Source organism: Thamnophis elegans, chromosome 3 (genome assembly GCF_009769535.1).
Source record: "Thamnophis elegans isolate rThaEle1 chromosome 3, rThaEle1.pri, whole genome shotgun sequence".
Classification (NCBI taxonomy): Eukaryota; Metazoa; Chordata; class Lepidosauria; order Squamata; family Colubridae; genus Thamnophis; species Thamnophis elegans.
The window spans coordinates 39,181,283-39,209,009 of NC_045543.1; the positions used below are offsets into that span (position 1 = coordinate 39,181,283).

General features: G+C 37.4%; 1 protein-coding gene across 1 annotated transcript in view; it reads right to left on the reverse strand.

Annotated features, from left to right (window-relative positions):
* Positions 1-27,727, reverse strand: part of ADGRL3 (adhesion G protein-coupled receptor L3) — a 453,165-nt gene that overhangs the window by 210,096 nt on the left and 215,342 nt on the right. The window contains 3 exon segments of the mRNA XM_032213192.1: positions 889-992; positions 3,819-4,121; positions 15,919-15,999. Coding sequence (XP_032069083.1) covers positions 889-992; positions 3,819-4,121; positions 15,919-15,999 — 488 coding nt within the window.

Below are 27,727 nucleotides of genomic sequence, written 5' to 3' on the forward strand. Positions count from 1 at the left end.
CAAGGTCCTGTCCAACTCTGTTATTCTGTTATAGTTTATAGCAGTTTTGTAAAACTTGAAAAGGATTTGAGAATGCCTTTATCCATTTTATAATGTGAAATTAGCAATCATAACATCATTTTAAAATTGAGTAATTAAATGGCATTTCAATCCATTTCCCGAAAAGATTAGATTACTTAATATAATGCAGTTCTTTGAAACTGAAACTACTTTAATGTGAAAAATTCCATTCCTCCATTTCTAGAAGACAGAATATGGGAAAAGATCCAAACAAAGCCGGAACTGAAGCTGTAAACATGTCCTTATTTAGTCATATTTCACTTAATGAAATGCTTGAAGTATTATGCTGACAGCATAAGATATCAGATTTTTTTTTTACTGAGAACAAAACTAAAATAAGAGTAATAAAGTATGATATCAAAGGGCAATAAAATGTAGGAACTGCACAAAGTACTTGTTTTCGACACTATTTCAAGTGCTCCTGAAATGTTGTATATGTGCATTGTGACTAGTGGTTATAACAAATACATTCTCCAGCTAACATCCATACTAATAAAATCTGAAAGTATTTTTCATCCATGTGTTAGTTTCTGATTTTTTTACATAATAAAACATCACTTCTAAAAGATTTTAGAGTTACAAAGATTCACATTTCTGATTATTCTCACGGAGTCCTTGCTCTAACTTTAAGTCATGCTGAAACTGATCTTCAGCCTCCTTTATACCTTTATCTAACATAGTTCACCAGGGCTCTTCCTTTTGCTGCATACAATGGTTTGCTTTGATTTATTCAAAGTTTTGATTACAAAATGTTGTTTTTAAATGAATGCAGAGTGACTGTAACATACACTGTTAGCACAAATATATCACGTCTAAGTGAACAGTTACCTTCTGAGTGATGTGGTTGACCCAAAGTGAGGAACAATTGCTGAGGTCTGGCCCTTGAGGATCCCAGTTTCCACCAGGAGCAAGGCACAGGAACGTCGAAACGCCTGAAATTATAATGACAATGTCATGCTTGAATTAATAATCAATAAGATAACTTTTTGAAGAAGAGAATTCTTTTCCTCCTAGTCCAGGCATTAATTTATATCTTAGAAAAATATCATTGTGAGCCAGAATATCATTGTGATTTAGAAAAAAACATTGTTTGGTTACCTATATATCTAGATTTCTGATACAACTATCTGGGCTGAAAACTCATACTATCACTGAGACAATGCAAAAGAAACTTCCTGGCACAGAATGCTACTTTGAAGTCCAGAATTCTACACAGGCTGTGAATTCTTGGAGGCATCTCCCAGAGTTTGAAAAAACAGTCACAGAATTATAGGGCTTAATGTGAACGAAAAGAGAAATTACTAAGCATATGATGGGTGATGGCACAGTTTGATTGGAGAAATACAGGAATCATTGGCCACGCTACCACTTGCTCGTGAGGTCATTGAAGCCTGGCACACCACAAATAATTCCATCAACAGATACACTGAACTACAACCAACCTATGAACCCCTCAGAATTCAAGTAACCTATCTTTTGAAAACCAACCCACAAGCTTGGAGAATGAACCTCCACCCTCATATGATGGATGATCTTATGAAAGACATCTGTGAAATGAATTTTTATTCAACTTAAATTTAGATGATATGGAAGCTTTAAAAAAATTTTTAGTCCCTTCCTTGTTTGTGATTGAAAGGCAGAATGAATCCTTTCAATCCACATTATTTTGTAGAAAGGATAACTTTTAAATATGTTCCCCCCCCCCAAAAAAAAACCCTTTAGATACTGTAAATAAAGCCATAGACTTTTGTAACTGATACACTCTTAAGAAAAACTACACAGAGGGGCACTTGATGTATAACAATAAGCCAGAAGCCAAAAAGGGATGGTTTCCCATAATTGAAATTGTGGGAAAAACAAACTGAAAATAATTCTGCATGCCAATCTTTACATTAAAATGAAAATGTTGAAAATTCAAAAATATTTTTTCATGGAAAAAAATTGAACCCTCAGATAGCAATTTAATAAGTTATTTAAAAAAATATAATCACTGACTCTATTAAAGTATTCCATCCTCCATTCTTTCACTCACTGTTATGTTAAAACAGGAGCAGCTGTGTTTTAATTCCAATTTACTGATTTGGATCTTAAAAGCAAATAATGTCTGATTTTTTAATACCAATCTAGGGGGAAAGAGGTATTTAATATTAATAGTATAGTTTGTTAATGAAGTGACATGTTCAACAATATATTTAGGTCACACTGTATTATAAAATATCATGGTAATATATAAAATGCATAACCACCTTGTTATGCTACAATGTCATACTGTATAGCAAAATTATAAAACAACCTCTTATTAATAGATTGCCTAACTGATATTATACCAGGGCAAATTAAATCATTGCCAACATAAATGTTATTCAAAGGGTAATCAAAAAGGGCATTACCACTGAAAAGACGTGTTCCTTGACATGTATTATTAACTTTATTTGTTCTATTTTTAAATTTTTCCAATTTTTCCAGCTCCCCATCTCACCAAACAAACAACTCTGTTAAGCACTAATACTTTCAATCCCGCTCAGCAATGAATATGCAAATAACATTCTTCTTTACTAGTTTCAGATGCCTCTATTAAACGATTTTCTATATTAAGGGAAGCTTTTGTGCCATGAAAATCCATTTTCATTAGCCTGATCCATCAGTATCCTGAACTGAAAACAATATTTCAAACATAGACAACAAGAATATATTAACAACTGGAGGATAGATATTCTTATTTCACAGATCCAAAAAGGCACCTTGAGATGGGATGTTCTACCAGAAAATGTTGCTCTCTATGAGACACTTGAAAGGCTCTGTGGTTGTTGCCATAGCCAAGTTCTACTGACTGCATTTAAAATAAGAAAATAACTAAAATGTCTGCAACTCTGGTTTATGGTCAGCTAAACATGGTCTAACTCTAACTCTAAGTAAAGGATTAAGTTCTTTCTTTAAAAAAAAATCAAAATCACTCAGTGAGGCTTTTAATTTTTAAATGTTCTTTTAGCTGAAATTGTCTTACACTCACTCACTGTTATTCATTTTAATCATTTAGTTTTATCCTTAGGCCTACTGCTGAGTGAAGCTTTTTATCTACATTTTCTTACATCTTTGAGCATACTGTTATATTTGCTTTGTACTGCTTAAGGAGTGCAATAAAAATTGATTTAATTTGATTCACGGACCTTGGGCTGGCATTCCATGCACTATCCTGCCAATTTCAATGAGAAAGTTATCATTGTTTGTTAGGATCTGTATCAAAAGCCAGCTGTGTGACTTTGGGATAGTCACTCTCTCTTAGTCCAAATCACCTTACAGGGTTGTCGTTGTGGGGAAAATAGGAGGAAGGAGTATTATATATGTTCACTGCCTTGACTTATTTATAAAGTAGTAAAGGCAGGATAAAAATCTAATAAATAAGTAAGAGGGGACATTTGGAAGTTTCCTTTTTCTTTCCATCTTACGATCTCACATGGAAATTAGGATTTCTGCAAGAAAACAGATCAAGGCAGAGGAAATTCTCTTCAATCATTCCAGAATCCAGGGCTCTAAATGGGCCAACCATTGCTAAAAAGGCTATTAATAAACATAACAAAGGTGCTAATTTTTGGTGCTATTTTTTTAAAAACCTCCACAAAGACCATTTTGCAAAAAGACAGAAAGAAGGTGAAGAACAAGCAAAACTTTGATACCCTGTTATTTGTTTAGTATTAAGTAACTCCTGATTAAATGTCTTGATAGAGCAAAGAAATTGTCTTTTGGGCACCACTGCTTACCCACAGTGCCTTTTGGGCATGGCTGCTTAGCCACCTGTCCTTGTCGGGTCTTGAACCACATGATTTCACGAGCTTCCACAGTTTCACAACTCTCTGCACCAATTGCAGGCAGCTGGGAAGAGGCAGGTGGCAGATGTGTTGTCATTTCATTCAGACTATCCAAAGCTGGAGAAAGTGTAGTTGTGCTTCTGTTCCTTCTACCCAGGGCTGATATAGTGGTTGTGTGTACAGTGCTGGTTGTAATAACTCTGGTTGTTGTGCCTGTGGTCGTCCCACCCAGGCCTGTTCCTCCAGATGTTGATGCTATCAATTCAAAGCAAAAACAAGTTAGTGGCAAATCTTTATGTTTTTTATTCCTCTTCCTATGCATGAAATCTTCTGCTAGAGTTTGGAATATATACAATACAATAGCAGAGTTGGAAGGGACTTTGGAGGTCTTCTAGTCCAACCCCCTACCTAGGCAGGAAACCCTATACCATTTCAGACAAATAGCTATCAAACATCTTAAAAGACTTCCAGTGTTGGAGCATTCACAACTTCTGGAGGCAAGCTGTTCCACTGATTAATTCTTTTGTCAGGAAATTTCTCCTCAGTTCTAAGTTGCTTCTCTCCTTGATTAGTTTCCACCCATTGCTTCTTGTACTACCCTCAGGTGCCTTGGAAAATAGTTTGACTCTCTCTTCTTTGTGGCAACCCCTGAGATATTGGAATACTGCTATCATGTCTCCTCTAGTCCTTCTTTCTATTAAACTAGACATACCCAGTTCCTGCAACCGTTCTTCATATGTTTTAGTCTCTAGTCCCCTAATCATCTTTGTTGCTCTTCTCTGCACTCTTTCCAGAGTCTCCACATCTTTTCTACATTGTGGTGATGATATGAATGCTGCTATTCTTTAGGGCAGTGATGGTGAATCTTTTAGGCCCAGAGTGCCCAAATTGGAAGTCGTGCGCATGCATGCGTGCACCAGACTGCCAGAAACCCAACAACCAGCTGGCTGAGCTGGGGTGACAGCACACTTGCCCACAGAAAGGGCTTTGTGTCCCACATCGGGCACGGTTGCCATAGTTTGCCATTACAGATTTAGGGAATTTAAGGATATTAAAATACCAGAAAAAAATTAAATCCCACTTAACCGAATAGAGAAAAAATAATAAGGTTGCAACAATGGCTAAATGTTAAGATAAGCACACCTACTTGACATTCTGTAGGAATACAGTTACACTCAGATGATAATTGTTCATGTGTGATAAAACACCTGGGGTAATTCTGGAAAATACATGGGACTATTTTATTTTTAAAATCTGGTAGCCTGCCTCCTGAAATTGTGATGTTTCATCTTTGGAATTTTCAAGAAAAGATTGGACTGCTATTTGCTCAGGATGGCATGAAGACTAGTCTAAATGATCTCCACAATCCCTTCCAGCTCCGTGATTCTATGAAAAATGTGATGAAGCTAAATTATTTTTAGACTACTTGTTTTTTTCTTTTTTAATCCACAGGAACAAATTTATCTTGAAACGAAGTTTTCAATATTTATTGAAATTAGTAAGAGTGTGAAGAAGAAGAGCAAACAGATGATCAGCAATGGTATTCACTAGGAAAAAAGACAAGGGGGAGAGGGAACCTAATCTCCTTAATAGCTACTGATTACAAAGAATGCATCTTAATTCCCATTGTTGAGATCTGAATGACTGCTCCCTGCTAAATGAGTTGGGGCTGCTGCAGGGAGTCTAGAAGAAATATAAAGCAGCCGTTTTCCAAGAAACGGCAAGGAAGACCGAGTCCTGGTGTGAAAATTCAATAGCAGGAAGTGGCTAATGGACTTTTCTTCAAAAGGAACATTGCTCTGTTAACCTGAAAATAGTGATTTAATAAACAAAAGTGAAGATAAATAGACAGTACTTTGGAAGCAAGACTTATAACACCTGAGAGATGGTTGAGTTCCTCCATAAAATAAATGTAAAAAATAAATAATGCTTGGCAAAAGCTCAGAATTGAGGAAGGGAGACAAAACTGTATTAGATCAATAAAAGAAATTAGATCAATAAAGGAAAGGTAAATAAAAGAAGACAAAACTGTCTTCATTTATAAAGGAAGAAAAAACTGTATTAGATCAAAGAAAGGGGTGCTATATCAGAACTGTCAGATGTTACTTCTTTTCTATTCTGCTCTACGGAGCAGAGAGTTGGTCTCTGACAGAAAGCCACTTAAAGAGACTAGTAGCCATTTGAAATGTGGATTTACAGGTGGCTGTTATGTATAAGCTGAGTTGACAAAATCAGAAATGAGGAGGTGATAAGCCGCCTGGGAAAGTAAAGGGAGATCATCAAAACCACACAAAAGTGAAAGAATATTTTGGACATGTGATGCAACACCCGGAAAAATACAGCATACTCCATTTAATTCCCCATGGAAAGATTGAAGGCAAATGAGATCCAAGCAGAAGAAGAACATCATGGCTTCAAAATCTAAGGGACTGGTTTGGACAAACCTCAGCAGCACTTTTTCATGTGGCTGTTGATAAAAATATGATCGCCAACATCCAATGACGGATATGGCACAAGAAGAAGAAGATGATGATATCAGAACCAGAAGATGCCAATAAAGAAAAAATCAACCAAAGAAGCATGCCCAATGGACAAGAATGACAACCAAAAACAGATGATGAGAGAAACAGGGAAAAAGAACTATTGAACAGGAATGTAGATGAAAAGTTATGGTAACTCACTGTTATTAGGATTAGAAACAAAGGTATGCAAATTAGATCAACTGAGCCTTAAAGGGTGCTGTATGCCAAGACAAATTAAACTGATGAAGGAACAATTGAAATGTATCAAATGATTGGCAGCTATTTATTAACTTTATTTATATTTAGTTATCTGTTCTTCTTATCCATTCTCCTAGAAGGATGTGCATGATCCAATGCTTTGTCAAAATGATAAAAAGGGTTGCACCATAGCAATGCTACCTCTGCCTCTGTTATATGTGAATCATTATATCATACACAAAAATGAAAGGAGAAGAGCCTACATATAGAGGTAAGAGAACCGTGAAAAGCCTAAAAGATACTTCCATTGAATTATTTTCTTTAGATATATTTTTGAAAGAAGAGGCTCTTGGTCTCTGGGGCTACTACGGTATATGTTCTAACTCCTACTACTCTAGAAGATGGATTGTGGGTTTGAGATGGCTGCACTGGCCAACATTTATTTCACTGAAGCACAGTAAAACTTATCACAACAGCTTTAAATTGAATCTTATGATGATCGGAGACAAAACTATCTTATGAAAGGTTCTCAGGTAAAGACATATGTCTATGTAGGTAGTCCTCAACTTACAACTACTCATTTAGCATCTGTTTGAAGTTATGATGGAAGAGATTTACAACCTGTGCCTGAAGTTACAGCTTTTGCAATGCCCTTATAGTCACATGATTTCACTTACAACTGCAGGGGCAATTCAACTCCCCAATATCTGCCTTTTTGGATGTCCTGCATTCTGCAACTTAACTCTGTTTCTCCCGAGCACCTCTATTGCCCCCCCATTACCTGCAGGTAACCTTTGTGTTTTTTCCTCCAGCTGGTGGCCTGGAATTCAGGCACTGGGTGAGGGGACAGCACTGGGATGCACATGGTAAGGGTGCAGAGAGCTGGTTGCAGTTTCATAAGTGGAAGGTGCTATGTGGGTGGAGGAAAAACTGGAGGAAGGAGAAGGGCATGGCCTTCCAAGAGGTGCAGTGCACACTCTGCAGCTGATATTGCAAACACTCTTGGAAAATGGGCCTGCAGGATTTAATTAGGGGTGGAGGAAATTCCAACATTGAAAGAATCTACCATTCTTGGCCCAATATTCTCTCTGCAAAGCAGGCAAAAGTCACGAGGTGGGCATGAAGAATACTCTAACCCTGTAATGGTGAACCTGTGGCACGTGTAGCCATTTCTGAGGGCATGTGAACCGTTGCCCTGCAGCTCCAGCGCGCATGCACACTCTGGCCAGCTGATTTCAGCCTTGATTTTCGGCTGTTTTTCGCCCTCTGGAGGCTTCCCTGAAGCCTCCAGAGGGTGAAAAACAGCCCAAAGTACAAACTGGAAGTGCAAAAATGAGCCATTTTCAGCCTCCGGAGCCTCTGGAGGATTGGGGAAGGCCTTTTTTGCTTCCCCAGGTTCCTAGAAAGGGTGTGGAACCTGGGGAGGGCGAAAAATGGGTCCACTGTGCCATCGTGTGCCAAAAGCGGGGGAGCGCAGGGGGTCATGTGTGCATGTGCAGGAGCATAGAGTTATGGGTGTGGGCACGTACACCCCCCCCATGCTCCCCATACTTTTGGCACACGATGGCAAAAAGATTAGCCATCACGGCTCTAACCAATCAGAAGGAGAATGCCATGTGACACTATCCAATCAAACAGACATAGATGTGAACTTTCTCCAATCTCATTACTTATTAATCCACGAGGGACTGACCAGTGGATAAGTGTTCAAGTTAGGCAATGCAGAGAAGAAAGCAGTTTGTTTCCCAAATGTAAAATGCTGGTGATGCTTGTGACTCAGGGACCCATCTGCCATTACCAATGTCCTGAAAGTCCACTGGTCCCAGATACCCTGCAAGAAGACTTTGACTGCTTAGCTATCCCAGCACCCACAATGATGCCCAGGCACTACCAGACGTGCTGAGCCATAAGTATTTTCCCCTGGAGGAGGGAGATAGGTGGATATGGGAAGTTGAAGGGAAGGCGAGTGTGGCAGCACAGAAGAAGCATGAGGTAAGAAGAGAAATGGGAAATAAAAAAAGTATGGGGCTGCTTAACAGAAAACTACTCAAACTACTACCCAGTTTAATCTGATGTTTTTCACCAAGAAAATATGTCTTTCACTAGGCAATTGTGAAGAGCAGAACACAGAGGAATGATTGAAGCTTGGGAATAACAGAAGCAGAATCAGCAAATTGAACTAACCCCTGAATGAGTTTTAAAATTTAGAGCCAGATGAATTGCTGATATAGTATTGTGGGAACTTGCTGATGGTCTGGCTGAAATTTTATTACTGTACCTTTGATGAATCCTAAACAAAAGCTGATGTGTCAGATGGGAGGAATGCAAATATTTTGCTTGTCCTCAAAATTGGTGAAACAGGGAGACAGGAAAATAGAGTCGGACATCAATAGATGATCATGATGACCAGCAAAACACATTGAAACCAAGCAATTACCAGAACCCAGTATGCATTTGTTAAGAACACTGGATTAACACTGTCCCTGATTAGGAAACAAATTACATGTAAATCAAGAGTGGGTTCCAGCAGGCACTACTGCTGGTTTGCTCTTGGGAGCGCTGAGCGCATGCTTGATGCACACAATGCACGGTACAATAGAAATTGTTCTGTGCATGCGCAGAAGTGAAAAACAAGATGGCACATGCCCGGAGAACCAGTTCGGGGGCGTGGCAGGCCTGGGTCACTGCTGGTTCCAGCGACTCAGGTCGCCAAACCACTACCGGTTTGGCAAAAACGGTGGGAACTCATCACTGATGTAAGTAGATATATAACTGATTCAAAAAATTATGTAAAGCATATTCAACTCATGAAACTCTATGAGCAATTGACTACTTCTCTTAAAGAAAGTGTTTAACAAACTATGCATTTTCAGAGGAAGCAATGAGTATAATCAGGAGACCTAAAACTAGATCCCAAGTTGAATGAAGGAAGACTTAAGCAATATTAATTTTTAAAACCAACACAATATGTTAGAACACACTTTGAAATATCTTAAAGAGTACCAAACAGGAAAAAATTAAAAAAGGACAGGACCTAGAATAATGGTTAACATTTACAGGTTTTGTTTTAAAATAATTCTAATTGTTTGATAGTGGTATTAATAAATCAAAGAAGTTATGGGTTTCCTACAGTGGAATGCAATCAATCAGAGGCTGGAGGCTATTTTTTGTGGGTATTTTAATTTGGATTATATCATGAAAATAGAAGATTGCATGAGCTCTTCAAAAATATGATTCTTAGGGAAATCTGTGAAGTTTCTTCACTATGTTTTATTGGAAGAAAACTATTCCTTTGTACAATGAAATTTCAGTTATAGAAAGGTAGACTCTTAGGGAAAATATAACAGTCATTTAATAGCAGAATTAATTACTGTGGTTATTAGCTGGAATGCTTTTAAGCAGAGGATATTGTGAATGTTTAAATTGTATTCCTGAATACATGGGAAACTAGATTTTTCCTTTATATTACATATTGTACTATTATAAAGCACAAGTAATATATTATTTGGGTTCAGTGGTATTTATTAAGTGTTGACTGGAGATTATTAATACTCTGAAGTTTAAAAACCTCAAACCTTTACAGATAAAAATAACCTAACCTTTCCTTCCTGCCTGCCTTCCTTCCTTCCTTCCCTCCTTCCTTCCTTCCTTCCTTCCTTCCTTCAACAAATGTCAAAATATTTTTATCTGGAGAACAATCCCCCCCTCTGTTTTCCTTTTCCTTTTCCATATTTTTATCAACTGATTGAGTGACATAAGACTTTATTGTTATATAGCCACTGGCAATAAGAAAAGAAGGATATCATTTTAACATGTCACTCTATAAAATTAGTTTATACTCAGAGCAGGCAATCTGATGTCTTCCAGATGGTCTATATCTCCCAAAATGTCATGCCATTGGCCATATTTACCGGAGTAATAAAAATTGAAGTACAAAACATTTAGAGGGCACAACTTTTTACGTGACTTTGGTAACAAATAATAATTAAAATAGCACACAATATTAAACAGCACAACAGGATCAAAAACATTGATTTGTAAGTTTGGATTATTCTTCATCTTAAAATTACCAAAAATATAGTCTAAGAAATTAAACGTATGTTAAAATGTAGGAAGCTCTTTAGGCTATAGTCCTATAAGAATACTGGAAAGGTGAGACTAAAACAGGGTAAATGCATATACAAAAGGGGCAGGACTTGTATCCCAAGTGTTCGGGGTAGAGCTTTCACTCTTCCCTCCACAGCTGCTGTGATTCATCCTTAAGAACAATGCAGAAATGAACCTGATCCTTAAAAAGGAACACAGAAGGTCCATTGGCCCAAGTGAAATACCTCTGACTGCAAGGATATGCAGTAGTATTGGGTTTTTTCTTGAAGGCACTAAGAGAATTAAATAGTATTAGGGCTCACAAGAATAATTCCATAAGGGGAGAAGGAGCCAACGTCGCAATGATACGGATGTGCGGTCTCGATGCTCCGAGACTGCAGCCAATACTTTTGCTGCTGGATGGTCCAATCGCACCTAAACCATCCCACAGAGATGGGATCTCAGGGACATTGCAAAGTCCCTGATCGATCCAAGAGAAGTTCTTCAAGCTGGAGACAAAAAATCCAGCCATTAGGCTGATGAAGTCGGGGCAGCTCCAAAATGGAAGGATACGGAAAGAGAAAGTGTTTCCATCTGGTGAGGAATTTTTATCATTTTAAAAGAGACTGCCTATAAAAAACTTAAAATTAATTTAAATTGGAGAACAGAAGAAATAAATGGCGGAATTAAATTTGGAATGGTTTTGGACAGTGGGTTATCTTACTTTTTAAATGCTATCTTCATGGATGGAATTTATGCAAGCCTTTTAAAACAACTGGATTAAGTTTTCTTCTTCTATTTTTTCTTTTATCATTCTTTGTAACCTATGGACTAAAATTATCCTCTTTCATTACTGTGGGTGTTCTTCTAACTCATTCAAGAATTGGACTTTTTTTAAACTTGAGATACAAAAAGAAACAAAGTAAGTAAATAAATAAGTAAGTAAAGTAAAATCTTTATTACGGTCAAAGACCAGCAATACACATTAGTTTTTACACAATATTAAAAAATACTAACATTAAAATATAATTAAAAAGTATGGACGTTAAAAGTGGATAATAACATAATGGTCCAAAGATTGTTAAAGGTATGTCCAGATAATTGGTACAAGATGGTACTATACTTCGTAGCCAATTTTTTTCTTATGGACATTGCAGCAGCACAGAACTTTGCCACTGCATATGTGGTAACCGGGTTAGTGTCCTGGAGGAGAAAGCCTAGATAAAAATGGTCTGCCCTCCCTGACAATCTCTCTAATAAGGGGAGAATATGTGCAGACCTACAAGCTCTGTATAGCTCGCATTGTAATAGAACATATGAATTATCTTCCACTTCTCCTTTACCACATATACAAACCCGTTCTGCTATAGGTGTTCTCTTATACCTGCCCTGGAGGAGTGCTGAAGGAAGAGTATAATTTAAAACTAGTTAAACTTAGTGAAATTTAGTGACAATAGATATAGTTAAATAAATAATTGATAATGATAATAATGTATACAATGTGTAGTGTTATGATAAATAATAATTGGATATGAATATTGAAGGGTACCCATGAAAGGAAGATTAGAAATCCTTTTGGATTATATATAAAGGTTAATAAAAAAGAACTAAGTTAGATACAGTTAAGTCTTGATTATTAGGGGGAAAATGTTATGATACAAGATATAGTTAAATAAAGGAGGGATAATGATAACAACGTATATATAGGTATGAGTACAACATAAGGAAACTGGATGTAAATTGTAAACAGTGATTTGGAAAGGAGGATTAGAAAATGTTGTTTTTAAATATTATGGATGTTTAGCTAGAATAGGACATAAGGATTCAGTGTTATTAGAGGATTTTAGAAATAGTAAATGAAATGCCAGTATGTGGTTATGTATTAAATCTTGGTATATTTTATAATGAAGGATGTTTAAACAATTATAGTCAAATGAAAATGGAGATATGATGATGGTAATATGTATAAATATCTGAGTTAAAATACTTGAGTTAATATGAATTATGTTTGTTGACTGTGGAAGAGATGCACGAATGCCTTTTTGTAACCAATTGATACACTTTCTACAGTATGTAAAGAAGGATGTGTTGTGTTTGTTTTGAAAATTAAAAATAAAAAAATTATAAAAAAAGAATAATTCCATAAGGGTGTAACACCAATGGACTATGAGGTTTTTTTTAAAAAATATTCTACATAGAGAAGACACATAGCTTTGGGGAACTGTCATCTAAATGCAGAAAAAGATAGGAAGGAGTTTTGATCTGGTCCATGAAGAAATTACTGAATGAAGAAGTGATAATACACGTTTACTATGAAATATATAGTTTATTTGTATTTAATGTATGTCTTATCCTTGATCATAAGACTGAGATCCAGAGTAACCAAGAGCTCCGAAACAGAGATGAGCACCACCCCCTATAGTCAGTAATGGCTTCTGGGCTACAATCTGCAGGCATTCCTCTACCTTTTACATAAATGTGGTTGTCTGCCTGCTTCTGAACCAAGCTTGTGTTTACTTTTTTTTCTAACTTAGCTTCTTCTTCTAAGACAGCTGGGGACGTGGTGGCTTAGTGGCTAAGACGCTGAACTTGTTAATCAGAAAGGTCAATGGTTCGGCAGTTCGAATTCTTAGTGCCATGTAATAGAGTGAGCTCCCATTACTTGTCCCAGCTTCTGCCAACCTCGCAGTTCAAAAGCATGTACAAATGCAAGTGGGAAAATAGGGACCACTTTGGTGGGAAGGTAACAGCATTCCGTGCACCTTGACGTTTAGTCATGCCGGCCACATGACCGTGGAGATGTCTTTGGACAACGCTGGCTCTTTGGCTTTGAAACAGAGATGAGCACCGGCCCCTAGAGTCGGGAATGACTAGCACATATGTGCCTTTGCCTTTACCTTACTAAAACAATTTGGTGTTTCCTTGCCCAAACACAACATGATGCGCAAATATTTTCCAAATATAAAGTTAGGAAGGTAGCTAGGAATTTATGTGTTTTGATGGACAAATACAAATTAATTTCATTCTCATTTTAGACATTCAATAATCTTTGGTGTTAATTTCTTTCTCTGAAGCTCCACTATAATTGGTTCCCCAGCCAATAATGAAAGAAAACTCACAGCTGCTCTGGAAAATAGTTTCACAAACTGTTCTTATGGTTAAGGAGACCTTCCCCACTCCCTCTCTTGTCCAATTCAATCAAAATCTTTATTTCTGAAATTTTATTTATTTCATCTCTTTCATTCCTTAAAATCAAGAATAAATTTTGGCTACCTTCTGTGTGACATATTTCTTTCCAGTTTTTCTTTTTATATCTGTCCCTCAATTGTATTTTCAGTGTTCAACATTCCAAGTAACTTAAATCTCTCAATAGAAGATTTAATTTGTAATCCCTGACTATTCTCCGGACCCTTTTTTGAGTTTAACGTTTTTATTGAGTTATAAGGTAAAATAAGATACAAAATACAAAAGTAAATAGGAAAGCACTGGGGTTAGGACCCTTCTTTAAAACCTGTTTCAGTTTCTCTGAATCCTTCTCACTGAGTACTTTGACTGAATACTTAGAAGGAAGATGCACCATTTTTTCATGATTTGGAAACTATATTTCTGTTAATTCCAATTTAAATTGTATTTGATCCTTTCTTAGCCACATTATGATACTGATTCATATTTTATTTGTAACAACTACTATTTCAAATTCTTTCTCACAAGAAAAAGAGCCAAGCCAAATTTATATTTATCTCTTGCTAAATTTAATTCTGTTATTTAGTCGCCCGGAGTCCTCTGGGATTGGGCGGCCTATAAATTTAATAAATATAAATTTAATAAATAAATATTTCTCAGGCAATTTCTCTAACACATCAAGGCAATTTTAATTTTTTTAAAGAGCTCTTTGAATAGCTATGTCACCCAATTTTGGACAATCTACAGATCTGGTAAATATTCATTTAATCTTTTCATCCATCTCATTAATAAAAATTGTTGAAGAATACAGGACCAATAGTGAATCTTTTGATCAGTTATAGAACACTTTCCCTAAATTGATCAGAACTCTGAGTTTACTTTCAAGCCCCCTATGTATTGACTTAATTATTATATCACTTAGCCCATATTTAATTGAAATATTCACTGTCATACAAATAAATCCATACAAATAAATCACTTTGTTACAAAGAAGATAAATATAAGATATATCTTATTTGTAATCTCCAAGAAAGATATCTGATAGAAATAATAAGATTTATTTGGCAATTGTTATTTTCTAGTATTACATATTTACTTTTAGTAATTATCACATTATTTTTAAAATTACTATTTAGATCAAGAATCTTACTGGGTAATAATGACAGTTTGACTAGTCTTTAATTACCTGGATCCCCTCCCTTTTTCTTCCCCTTTGGACGATATGATATTTCTATGGGATTTCTCTATGATAATACATAAAGGTTTATCCAGACCAGTAGCAAATTACAGAAGATAAACGTTCAGCCAAACCATCCACCAGAGCATCCCTTTAAAGCTGAAGACAGTAGTGCTAATTTCCACTGTTAAAATGTTTGATATAAATGCATAGTAACATTGTATATTGATAATGAATTCAAACATAGAAAATTGTATTCTTAGATTGGAAAGTAATTGAAAATATGTACACTTCTGTTCACCCACTAGATTACAGCCTAAATTTGATAACCAATGTCCTTTTTGTCTTGGTATCATTTTTGATAACTCTAAATTGTTTTGAGATTGGTGGTGTACTTCTTTGTTTTCTATAATTTATTTATTTTTATAGCAAATATCTAAGCTGCTCATCTCACAAAATATGACTTTGGTAGCTTATAAGAATAGTAACAGACCATATTAAAATACAAAATATTAAATATAAATGAAAACAAAAATAAAAAATTAAATATGAAGTGTGAATAAAACATAGCATAAGTAGATTAACAATGTATGTGTCCAGTTATATTATACATGTTAAATCCAAATTTTAGGGAATGATTCAATTTATTCTGACTAACAATAAGGCACAGATATTATGACAAAACTATGAGAAAAACAACCATGAATTAAATATATGAACACATTGGAATAAAATACAGGCTAAATCTTATTCCAGAAAGATAAACATTTTCAAATCTGTTCAACAACAGCAAATCTTTTCAAGAATTTTGTGGGATCAATATGCAGACAAACTCTGATTAACAAATGAATCTTTTCAGTGTAGAATGATTTAAATAGCAACTCACCTTTAAATGATTGTCTTTCAAGATCTGAGTCTAGATGAATTGGAGGAACAAGATAGGAAACTTGACCATGATGTACTTGCCCTGTTGACAAACAGAACACATGAATTTCTACCCCTTCTATTCATATTGAGAGTCTCAATTCACCTTGCTAATGATATTCGAATTAAGTAATATTAAAGTTTATTATTATATATTAAGGACCCATGAATCTGAAAGCAAGAATAGGCCAAAAGTAATGTGCCAAAAAAAGGAGAAAAAACAATAAGGGAAAGAAGGTTAAAGCTGTGTTATGAGTTGGGGTTAAAGCTTCATCCTGAATCTCCTAATAGTGACAAATAATGTTGTTACCAAATTTCCAGTTCTTATGGTAGCCATACAAATAAAGGTTTACTTCACAATGTAATTTTATAATTTGCATAAAATAATTAAGTTCCATATGTATCGTATTATTTGGTTCCCACAAATCAAGGATGCAAAAACATGGCTTGGTATAAATGTAAAAGAAGTTGGTAAGGGGATGATTAATGTTTGAACTCCCTTAAACATTTCATTTATTCAATACTTTGAAGCAAAAGTATTTGATTTTCATTTCCCAAATATTTTTTCAGAAGGCTGATAAACAGATTAGATTGTGATGTGGTAAAATATTTTACCACATAATGAGTTACATATGATAAATACATACAAAACATTGATAAATGTTTTTATATTATTTCAATCTGCCCATTGTTTGCAGACTTGGTTACAGCAGTAATATTCTAATAAACTTAAATCATCCCCATCATTTATAATATAAATTCATATTATAAATGTATTGGTATATCTCTCAGAATTTTGGTTTCGATCATTTTTATTTATTTTGTTTGGAAGCAATGGACTCATCTTTCGTCTTATAATTTTATAAAGTTTTTCCTGATTAATATTTTTTTTAAAATATACACATTTCTATATATCTACTTGATATACATTTCCCTGATACCAACTTTATTTTGTTCTCATTGAGAATAACAGTTTAAAACCACTTTATACAAAAATAGTTTAATATGTGCTTATTATAAGTCTAAGCTATGTATTTGATCTTAAATGATCAACAATATTTTCTTTGAAAATATTCAAAATGTAATAGAAGATAATAATGACCTTTCTTTTTCATTTGTACTGTAAATAATGGAAGAAGCAAATGGTGGAAGATATCAGACCGACATCAACAGGAACAAGGGTTAGAATGAAAAGTCACTGTGTATGAGTTTGGCAGCTATATAAACTTGTTTTATAAACAAATGAACGAATAAAAAGACAGTTAAGCAAATAGACAACTTCAGAAACCAGGTATGTAGGCTTACCATTTTGAGATGATGGAATTCTTTTAGCCTGTGAATGAAAACTGACATTTCCAAAATACAGCACAACAAGAACACATTTCTGTGGTAGAAATAAGTGATTAACATCCTCCCTACTTAACCAAGATTCTGTTAGAAAGAGGATCAAAGGTAAAGGAGAGTTCAGTCCTCACTTTAATGTGGTCACCAGTAATGAAGATCATATACAGTAAATATCAATATATATCCACTTTTCTGTAACTTAAATTCTTTTTTTTGTAATAAATCTGCTTTCCAAGAATGTATGTGAGAATTTTGCTATCTTTCTTATTAACTTCCATAAGGGCCTTGATATTTTGGTAAGTAAATAATTTGTCATCCTGAATTACATTAAAGAAAACCGGATTTGGAGGTAGCAAACCAGTAAAATATTAAGGGTGTGGAATTTAATAGATTAACAGAGTTGGAAGGGACTTTGTAGGTCATCTAGTCGAATCCTCCCACCCAAGCAGGAGACCCTACACTATTTCTAACAAAGGGCAATCGAGTCTCTTCTTGAAAGCTTCCAGTGATGAAGCTCCCACAACTTCTGAGGGGAAGCTATTCCATTGGTTGATTGCTCTCACTGTCAGAAAATTTCTCCTTATTTCCAGGCTGAATCTCTCTTTGTTCAGTTTCCCTCCATTATTCCTTGTCTGGCTTTCAGGTGCTTTGGAAAATACCTTGACCCACTCCTTTCTGTGGCAGCTCCTCAAATATTGGAACACTGCTATCATGTCTCTCCTGGTCCTTCTCTTCACTAGACTTGCCATCCTAGTTCCTGCAACCATTCCATCGTATGTTTTAAATTACCAGCATAGCATATATATTGTATTGTATATGACATTTATAATAAGATTGCCACAGGCAGAAGTTCTGAGTGCATGCTTAGTATAACAAGCATACACATTCATAGAGTGCAAGTTAATTAGTTCAGAAGAGCTGAGACAATCTTAACTGCCAGTGGATGGAAACTTCAGGGATGAAATAGCATTATCCCTCTACTAGCAGCTGGTCTTCAGTTACAGAGAACAAGAGTTTAGGGGAAAGAATGTGTTACATGAAGAGATTGGTAATGAAATACAATGCTTGAAGCCAAACCTGCATCCTCTCAAAATGAGGATATTCTTCTAAATCACAAGGCACATAGTGATCAGCAAACCGATCATGAAAAGTACAGATATGAGTTTGAATGTACAGAATGAGTATAAGTCTGTACAGTGCGCGTTGACTTGCCAATTTGCACCAGCTATGCAAATCACAGATTCTCTAGATAGACAGATAATGACAAATTAGCAATTGTGGTGCATCCCAGTGTTAATGACATGGAAATTGTTTCATGACATTAATTTTACAAATGGAACTTAAGTATAATTTCCCTGACAGAAGACCAGGACTTTCAAGAGAATTTCTTGAAAATGTTTCTCATAATGGACTAAAAAATAACTTGGTTCCTAGAGTTTTCAAGAGGCACATAAAACTGTGATATAGAGTAAAAAGTAAACATAATATTCAAATTTTCTAGGTCCTTTGGGAACAGTTTGGAAAAAGTCAGACTTCTACAAAAGGGCTCCTGAGAACCAGGAGCAAACATTTAGCATTAAAGTTGTTGATTTTCCAATTACAGAAGCCAAGTAAAAATGCAGAATCCCACTCTTTGTGATCATCTCAACTGCAGCCCTTGGGGACACTAGCTTAGTTCCTTTAACCTTGCACATATGATTAGGCTGTTGACAGCAGTGTTCTTCCTTAATACTTCTCTCCACATGGTCTTTCCATTGTCACCGTATCGGTCCCAGGTCTTATCCCCTTTTATTGGTTGGCAACAGTCAGTTTAATTATAGAATATATAATCCATTCTAAGTAGACAAAGCACAGTGAAAAAGTAGAATAAAACAGCTAATCAAGAAGGCCATAAGGAACAATGCATAAACCAAAGAGGTGGAGAAGAATAAAGAGTGCTTTTAATCAATATTAGATAGCTCCAAACCATGAACCTGGAGCTAGAAACCTTGATTCAAAAGAAAGCATACTGGAAGCTTAATGGAATGAAAAGACCTAGTACAATACAGTCATCTCTGAATATAAATATAAACTCCAGAAGAAGGATTAGAAAAAAACAGCTGCATGATGTATATCTTCCGTATATCAAGTAAACTAGGAAAAATGCCAAATTCTACAGAATAACTCTGGAGGACAATTTCAACATGCCTTCCCACAATAATTTAGTGCTAGGCACAAGCCACTATTTATTAAGCCAAAATGCTCAGGGTCATCTTGAGAGGAAAAATGAATTATTATCTTTGTGGCAGAAGATGCAGGGCAAAATTAGTATTATCAGCAAAGCAAACTGAAGAATCAGGATCTGATGTCAATAAATAGAGCTCTAAACTTTCCTGTCAAATAGAAAACCAGTAAATAATTGGTCTAGGAAGTATTCTTAAATATCCTGAATGTGAAACTGCTGAGCTTCAGTGAAACAATGTAACAGATATGGTCTTAGAGAATGTGTCAGGCCTGTAGTTATGTTCCTTTTAGGATCTTTGGTCTGCCACACTTTCTATTATTTTACTATGGTGTTTCATTAGTGCAGTAGTTGGGAGGGTGGAAGAGAAAGGAGTAGAATTGTGGAATGTGTTGTTGTCATTCTTTTCTAGAAGCCCAAGGTCATCTTTTGTGTCCGCACCTCTGCACTTGACTGGAACCAGCTGGGTGGAGATGCCAGCGTGGCCGAAGAAGATTGGACCATGTGATGGATTTATGGGTGTGGGGATAAGATCATGAACTTTCAACTGGGTGGAATCCCAGGAAGTTTTCAGAATTTGGATTTCCATAGATGTGCTAAGATGTCTGAGTTATTAAATTGGAACTTTAAGGATCGTTTTGCCTTGGACTCTGATTTAATTCTGCATGATACTTGGAACACTGACAGAATGTTATATAGTTCTAGAAAAATACAACATGTCTGATATAATTTCAGTTTTTACAATGGGATACTATGAGGTCCAGGTAACAGCAGCCCTGTTAAATATTCCAAAATTTGAAAATGAATTATTGGAATACCTATAGGACTTAGACTTATATATCATTTTACAGTGCTTTACAGCCCTCTCTAAGCGGTTTACAGAGGAATGGTCTGGCTTTCTGCATCTAAAAGCCTACTTGATCACTAGGGATAAAGATGTAGAGATGATAGCAGAGATACTCTGTAACTGTTATCATCTGCCTCTTTTGAAAGTATAAACTCTTTCAAAGTTTGTATGTAACATGCCTCTGATTGGGTAGACAGATAATCCTGGAGTTACAGACTTGACAAATGTTAAATGAACAACCTCAAGTAATAGCCAGCCATCCCTGCTCTCCCTAGTGCATTCATTAATGCATGGGTCATTAAGTGGAGCTCAGGGGTGGAAGACATCCTGGGAGACCTAGTGCAGGCACAAACCAGGTTTCCCAAGTCCTTCCCTATTCAAAAGATGTCCCACTGCATAGCTCTTTTGGCAGTGAGAAACAACGGGGAAGGAAAATGCTGGGCATGTCTGCCTTTCCTAATTTTAGCCCTGTCCTTCCTCCTGCCAAGATGTCTGCCTTCCTGAGGCAAAAAAGGACCAGTTCCCTAGCCTTTCAAAGCTTTCTGCCCCATTAGTTGGCCACTGATTAATTGGCTACCGGGAGGCTGCAAGCCTCTCCTGGCTGCCTGTTGCTAGATTTTGGCAAGACAGCCATGCATGCAAAGACATTAGCTTCAGGATGAGTTTCAGCACCTAACGGCTCTTTTTGTTTCATTTATTAAAGAAATGTTGATATCTGGGGAGGGAAGGAGTCAGTCAAGGAAAAGCTTGCCCTGAAGCTAATGTCTTTGCATGCAGGGCTACCTTGCCAAAGCCCAGCAATTAGTCCTCCAAGAGAGCTTTGCAGCCTCTTGACATCAGCTGACTGAGGCAGAAAACTCTGAGAGCAGCTGCCATTTCTGCAAGGAATCGTCAGAACCCTTAAAGTGGGGAGGAGACTTGGGGAACAGGCCCAAACACTGTGGGGTCCCATTGGAGCAGAATGGAGGGTAGACAGATGGGATGCTGCAGCATCCCTGTGGCCTGTTTTAAGGGTGAATGACCATAGGGGCACTGCAGCTGTCCTAGCTATGAAACATGGTTATATGTAGTTTTGGGGTGTCAGTCATAACTTTGAATTAAATGGCTTGTCCTTTCTTGAAGAACTTTCATCACTTCCTTCCTCTTTCAGTTGAGCCTTCTTTCTCATCTGTCTGTCTCTTCACTTCATAATGGAGGAGAGCATACTAAGTCTCTTAGTTGTAGACAGAGTACAGTTATTTATTTATTAAACTTATATGTTTCCCATCTTTCCTAGAGGCAAGGGTGGGCTGCTGGGGGTTTGCATGAGTTAGGGCAATCCTCTACCTAGGATTCTGGCCAGTTCGGCAAACCCCCAAATGCCACCCATGGCTGACTCCTCCTGCCCCACCCCTCCCTTCACAGGAGTCTCCATGTGGCCTCCCAGGAGTCTCCATCTGTCAGAAGCAGGGACGTGCACTCACTAGAGGCAGGGGAGGCAGGGCCTCACCAGTCTCCTCAGGAAAGGAAGGAATTTTAAAGATTTTTTTTTAAATAATTAAGGCCAAGCTAGTTGCTACCAGACTTCAACTCACAGTGATTTGGAGTGTACATAGTGTTTAAGTATAGGAGGAGGCCAGAGAACTCTGGGCCTCCTTTGCATAAGGATTTTTTTGCCCTTTAAGGGTTAACCAAGGGTTAAAAAGCAAAAAAAAATTATATGCAAATGAGGCCCATAGTTCTCGGGCCTCTTCCTGCAGAGGGCACGTGGTGGCTCTAGGAGCCACTATCCTAGCCTGCCTGGCCCTGGAGCCTAGCTAGACCGAATCTGGAATTTTGGCATAGCTGGAAGGTATGTTGGTCAGAGGGAGGGGGCAGGGGGCAGGGGGGAGGAATTCAATTTATTTGTAAGTTAAGTAATTGTAATTTATTTTTATTGTGTGTGTTTTTTTTTCTTCTTAACTTCACTCAAACAAACTCTCTCAATTTGAGAGAGAGTTTGCTTGAGAAGAGAGGGAAGGAGCAGACGCAGGGAGGGGAGCTTTGTTTGTTTGAGAAGAGAGGGGCAGCCCTCTCCCCTCCATCCTGCTCCCCTCTTCCTTTCCTCCTCCTCATCTCCCCTTTCTTCGCTGGCTGCCACCTTGCCCCCCCTCCTCCGTCCCCCCCGCTGTGTCCGCCAGGTGTCTTGCATTTATGGCGGGCATAAACGCGAGACGCCTGGTGGACACAGAGGTGGGGATGGAGGAGGTGGGGGGAGAGGAGGAACTGCGGAGGTGAAAGGCGAAGAGGGGTGTGGGGGGGTGTTTGCAGCCCTGGTTCCATCTCCCAGCAGCCCCAGGAGGAAACGGCGAAGAGGGGTGGGGGGGTGTTTGAAGAGGCCCCCTCCCCTTTTAGCACTCCGCAAGCCAGGCCCGCAGCGGCAAGAGGATCCGCTCCACTTCTATTGCCCCCCCCCGCTCCAGAGAAGCCAGCCGGGCAATTAATTCCTTTTGCCGGGGGGGGGGGGCAAAATCCGCTTTCTTTCTTTTGCCTCACCAGCCAGAACCTTCACCGCACGTCACTGGTCAGAAGTAACTTCCAAATACTCTTTAAGGGTAGCCCCATTCAGAGTGTGCTGCCATAGTCTAGGTGTGAGATGACCAAGGCTTGAGTGACTGAATGCAGGGAATCACAATCCAGGAATTTAGGCTTTCCTATTACCCATATTATTTTCCAAATAAACCTTATCTTTCTTTGCATTCATGCAAGTTATCAGCCTCAAGAACCTAATTCTCCTAAGTAGTGTTTTCCTCTGCACTCATTCTTTCTCCTCCTCCTAATACTGTCTAGTATTCCACAACATATGAGGACATCCTATCACCTGTTATGCACTGCTCTATCCATTCTGTACTGCTGTAGTATTTGACAAAGAGCTGGAAGCCACTTTGTGTTTTTTTTTAGCTCAACAGTCTCTCCCTCCTTAAGGGATTGAAAATATTATATCTGTTCTGGGGCAGATGTCTTAAAAATTCAAAAGATGGAATTTTCTCTTTCCCTGTCCTATTACTTCCAAATTTTTGATAAATACAAAAATCCAAATTAAAACATTCAGACAAATGTTTCTTCAACCCTTTCTTGAACCCATTTAGTGAAAAATACCCGTAGTCTTCCTGGGTAATTCCTTCATACTATTCAGCAAGTATGTTATTATTTCATGTCATGCCATATCTTATTTTTACAGTGTTAAAGTGCAGGGCATGGGTTTCTGACATTTTTTTCACAAGCTTGAACTAAGCTATCCTACTATTCTCAAAAATAAAATCTCAGTCTCTCAAAAGACTCAAAAGATGAGTCTTTTGCTCATCTTCATTAATCTTCTTTCAACCTATTCTACATTTTCTTTACGAGACATACTACTAGAGTCCAGGGGTGGTTTCCTGCCACTTCTAACCTCTTCTATAGAAGAGGTTCCAGAAATTTACAGTGCCGTTTAGAACCGGTTCCAGCTCCTTCCCCCCGCCTCTCCCCACATCAAGATGAAGAGCAAGAGGAGGAATTCTGGGAGTTGAAGTCCACAGGTCTTAAAGCTGTCAAGATTGAATACCTAAAGGGTTAGGAGTGCAAGGGTCTTGTAACTTGACAACTTTAAGATTTGCGTGCTTCAAATGCCAGAGTTTCTGAGCCAACATTTTGGTTGCTAAGTAAGAGTGTTGTTAAGTGAGTTTCACCACATTTACAAGTTGGCCATGCCCACTCAGTCACGTGACTGCCAAGCCACTCCCACTGAGTCACATGGTTGGAAAGCCACTACCACCCGGTCACATAGCCGGCAAGCTACTCCCACAAAGCAGGCCACACCCACAGAAGAGGTTCTAAAAGTGTTTGAAACCCTCACTGCTAGAGTCAGAGCTGACCATGAATGGCCTGGAAAGTGAATCCACCAGGCAAATACTATAAAGAAGCTAGACACCATATTGGGAGAAAGCATTAAGAGTGGCATTTACATAAAGTTGCTATGATTTCAACAACTTTATAATGTGACTGCATTCAGAACACGGTGTACAGTTCTGCTCACTTGCACCTCCAAAAGGACATTACAAAGTTGAAAAGCAAAATCACCCAGTACTTATTGCAAGTGCAGCAGTGGGATGGGCTGAGCAATTTCAAAATTGCATGTAATTATCTGTGGCCTATCAGCTGAGGATTTAATATGTATGATATAATCCTTGATGACTTAGGTTGATATTTGGCTACTTTAACTATCATTTACAGTACTGTGTTATACAGCTTTATCCTGGAGTAGGTTTCAGAGTGGTTAAGCACTCTACTACATTTCTAATCTCTTTGGGGGATTTGTTTCTTTCAAATCTCTTTTTGTTTTAGGCTGCTTTATTTTTAACAGTGTAATCCCTTGCACATCTATTCAGTATTCATCCCCACTAAGTACAATGGTGCTTAGTTCCAGGAATTTATGCATAAAATTGCACTCGTAATCTCTGTTTCGGGGCTATTAAATTTTTATCCCAACCCCCATATTTTCATTTCCTACTTATTTCCTTGATTTCTGCTTTGGAGCTGAAAATCGCACATTAGATGGAACATTCCAATGTTTCATTTGGTAGGTCAGTGCATTCAACCGTTATTATGTTAGTAACCTTATCCTTCATTTAGTTCTTCATTTTTCAGCAATAAGCTCTCCCTGTAATGGAAAGATTTGTACATTTCGAAGCCACTTGTTTCACAGAATATGAATTTTCCTTCCACTTCTTCACTTGCTGCTTTGCCATAGTGATCTCAAATTTAACTTAAACTTGATTGTCTTTCTAAGTGATTGGTATTTCTGTGGGATGTAAGGTGGGCTCTAAGGCCTGCTTTTGGGGGTTATGAGGATTGCCTATAGTTCTGACTTGTGCTTATGAATGCTGAGAAATAATTTACCTGTTTTCCCAATGTGCCTTTCTATATAACACATTTTTATTTCTCCACAATACATTCCTCCTCTCTTAGTATCACCTGTTTTTCTCTCATACTTAGCATAACATTTTCTGTGTTATATCATTAGACTTTATTCAGTTGTTTTTTTGAATCTTTGCTATTCTTCGAACCTAATCCAGATGCAAACCAATTACACCTTATTTTTATAGACATGTTCCTATCTTTGACTGTAATACACATGAAAAATGAGCACTGCAGCTATGAGTTGTCAGCTGCATGACCAAGGCAAGCTTCATCAAAATCCTAGGAGGTCCAGGCAATCCAATCCAAAGGGAGGATGACAGCTTGAGAGTTTCTTCACCATCAATCTTAATCAAGTAATAAAATAATAGAGTTGTGATGGACCTTGGAAGTCTTCTACTCCTGCTAAAAGACTACCTATATCATTTCATACAATGGCTGTCCAATCTCTTCTTAAAAGCCTCAAGTGATGAAGCACTCAGTTTCTGAGGGTAACCCATTCCATTGGTTGGTTGTTCTCACTGTTGGGAAGTTTCTCCTTAATTTCAGGGTCCTTCTTTCCTGGATTATTTTTCATAGTTTCTTGTCTTGCCCTCTGATGCCTTGGAAAATAGGTTTACACCCCCTTCTTTGTGGCAGTCCCTCAAATATTGGAACATTGCTATTGTGTTCCCAATAGTCCTTCTTTTGTCTAGACTGGCCATACCCAATTCCTGCAACTGGTCTGCATACATTTTAGGTGGGACAAGAAGTCTGGCTGGTAGTAAGAGAAGTATCCGGAAGCATATTGATACTGCGTCCATCATATTGCCTACCTTTGTTCTAGGTCAGGCCTGGTAAACTCTTGGTCTGCAGGCCAGATGCATCACATGCTGGCCATGCCCACACCCAGTTTAGCAAAGGGGGAAAAAGTCCCAATGCCTTATGTGATGCCGCCGTGATGACATGAGTTTGACAGCCCTGCTCTAGGTAATTGAGTCTACAACTGAGCTGCTTTTACTCTTAAGATATTTCTTATAGTCAACTTAAATTTAATTTATTGTAACTTAATTGCATTACAGTTCTACTGCCCAAGTTTTTGAAGAATGCTGTCATGCTCTCTCTGTTTTCAGTCTTTTCTTCAGTATATCCATTCTACTCAATATTTGTTCATGTTGTAAATGAAATATCATTCATGGTCTTCTCTGTTGTGTCCATACCAGAGGTAGGTTCCTACTGGTTCAGGCGGTTCATCCGAGTAGGTAGTAACTCGGCCAGAAACACCCCTGAACTGGTTCTATCAGTGGCACCTATGGAGCCGCCATCTTGTTTTTTGCTTTTGCTGTGCATGAGCGCATAGTGCGTCCCTGAGTGAACCACAGTAACAGAAGCCGGAACCCTACCCCTGGTCTATACCTTATTTAAAATTTGAATGGCAGAATTGGATGAAATACTCTAGATGTGGTTTGATTAGGGTGAATTAAAGTGAACCTCTATGTTTTTGTGAGCTGAAAACAGTGTTTCTATTAATTCAGTCTAAAATTGAGTTAGCTTTCAATGCAGCTGCTTCTCAGTTGTTATTCCTGTCGCGCTTGTTACAAATGACAATTTGATTATGACAAGAAACAATTTATATAAGGGCTGGCTTCTTCTGCCCCATATCTATGCATCTGTTTTATTGATTTTCTGTTTGGCTTCAGTCTTATGTTGGGACTCCTTTTGCAGAGTCAGTTATAAATAATAACATTAGCATGTCTAATGTTCTAATTAGAATTGGGCAAAAGAGCCCAAATTCTTTCTGCTCACTATAACATGCATTAAAAAAAACAAAAACAAAAAACTCAGCCTTTGTTGTCACAAATCCCCTAATATAGGTGTATTTTTCTGCACTTTTATTCATACATTTATAAACAACTTTCCTGTGTACAAATTATTTTATGCAACCCCACATTGATATACCTTTCCCAAATGTTTATTACTCCTCATACAACTTTCTAAAATGTGTGTTATATTTTTTATTTTATTTTGTGGCATGAAAGAAATATGTAACACAACTTCTTTTATACTTCAAATTGTAATCAAGAAAGTAGAAAAGACCCAGCAGACATTGAAATATTGCCATCTTAACATATTGCTGCTTTGGACAATTATTCCTTCAGAAAGGATATTAGAAGCAACTGCCCATGCAGAAGAACTACAGGTTCATCAATTGTGAAGATGGTCACATCATCTTTCTCCCTCTACTTGGAGAAAAAAAAACTTGATAAGAAAAAACTGGAAATGTAAAACTACACCTGTGCCTTGCTCTTCATCTCCGAGACAAGTAATTTCAGTCTGTATTACAGCTATGTAAAACAATATTTATAAGGCCATTTCTTAAATACTTTCTGAAGCTTACTTTTGAACTGTGAGCCCTTTCCCTCACAGCTGGGTAACATTAAAAATTGATCAGCAATTTCCCCTTAC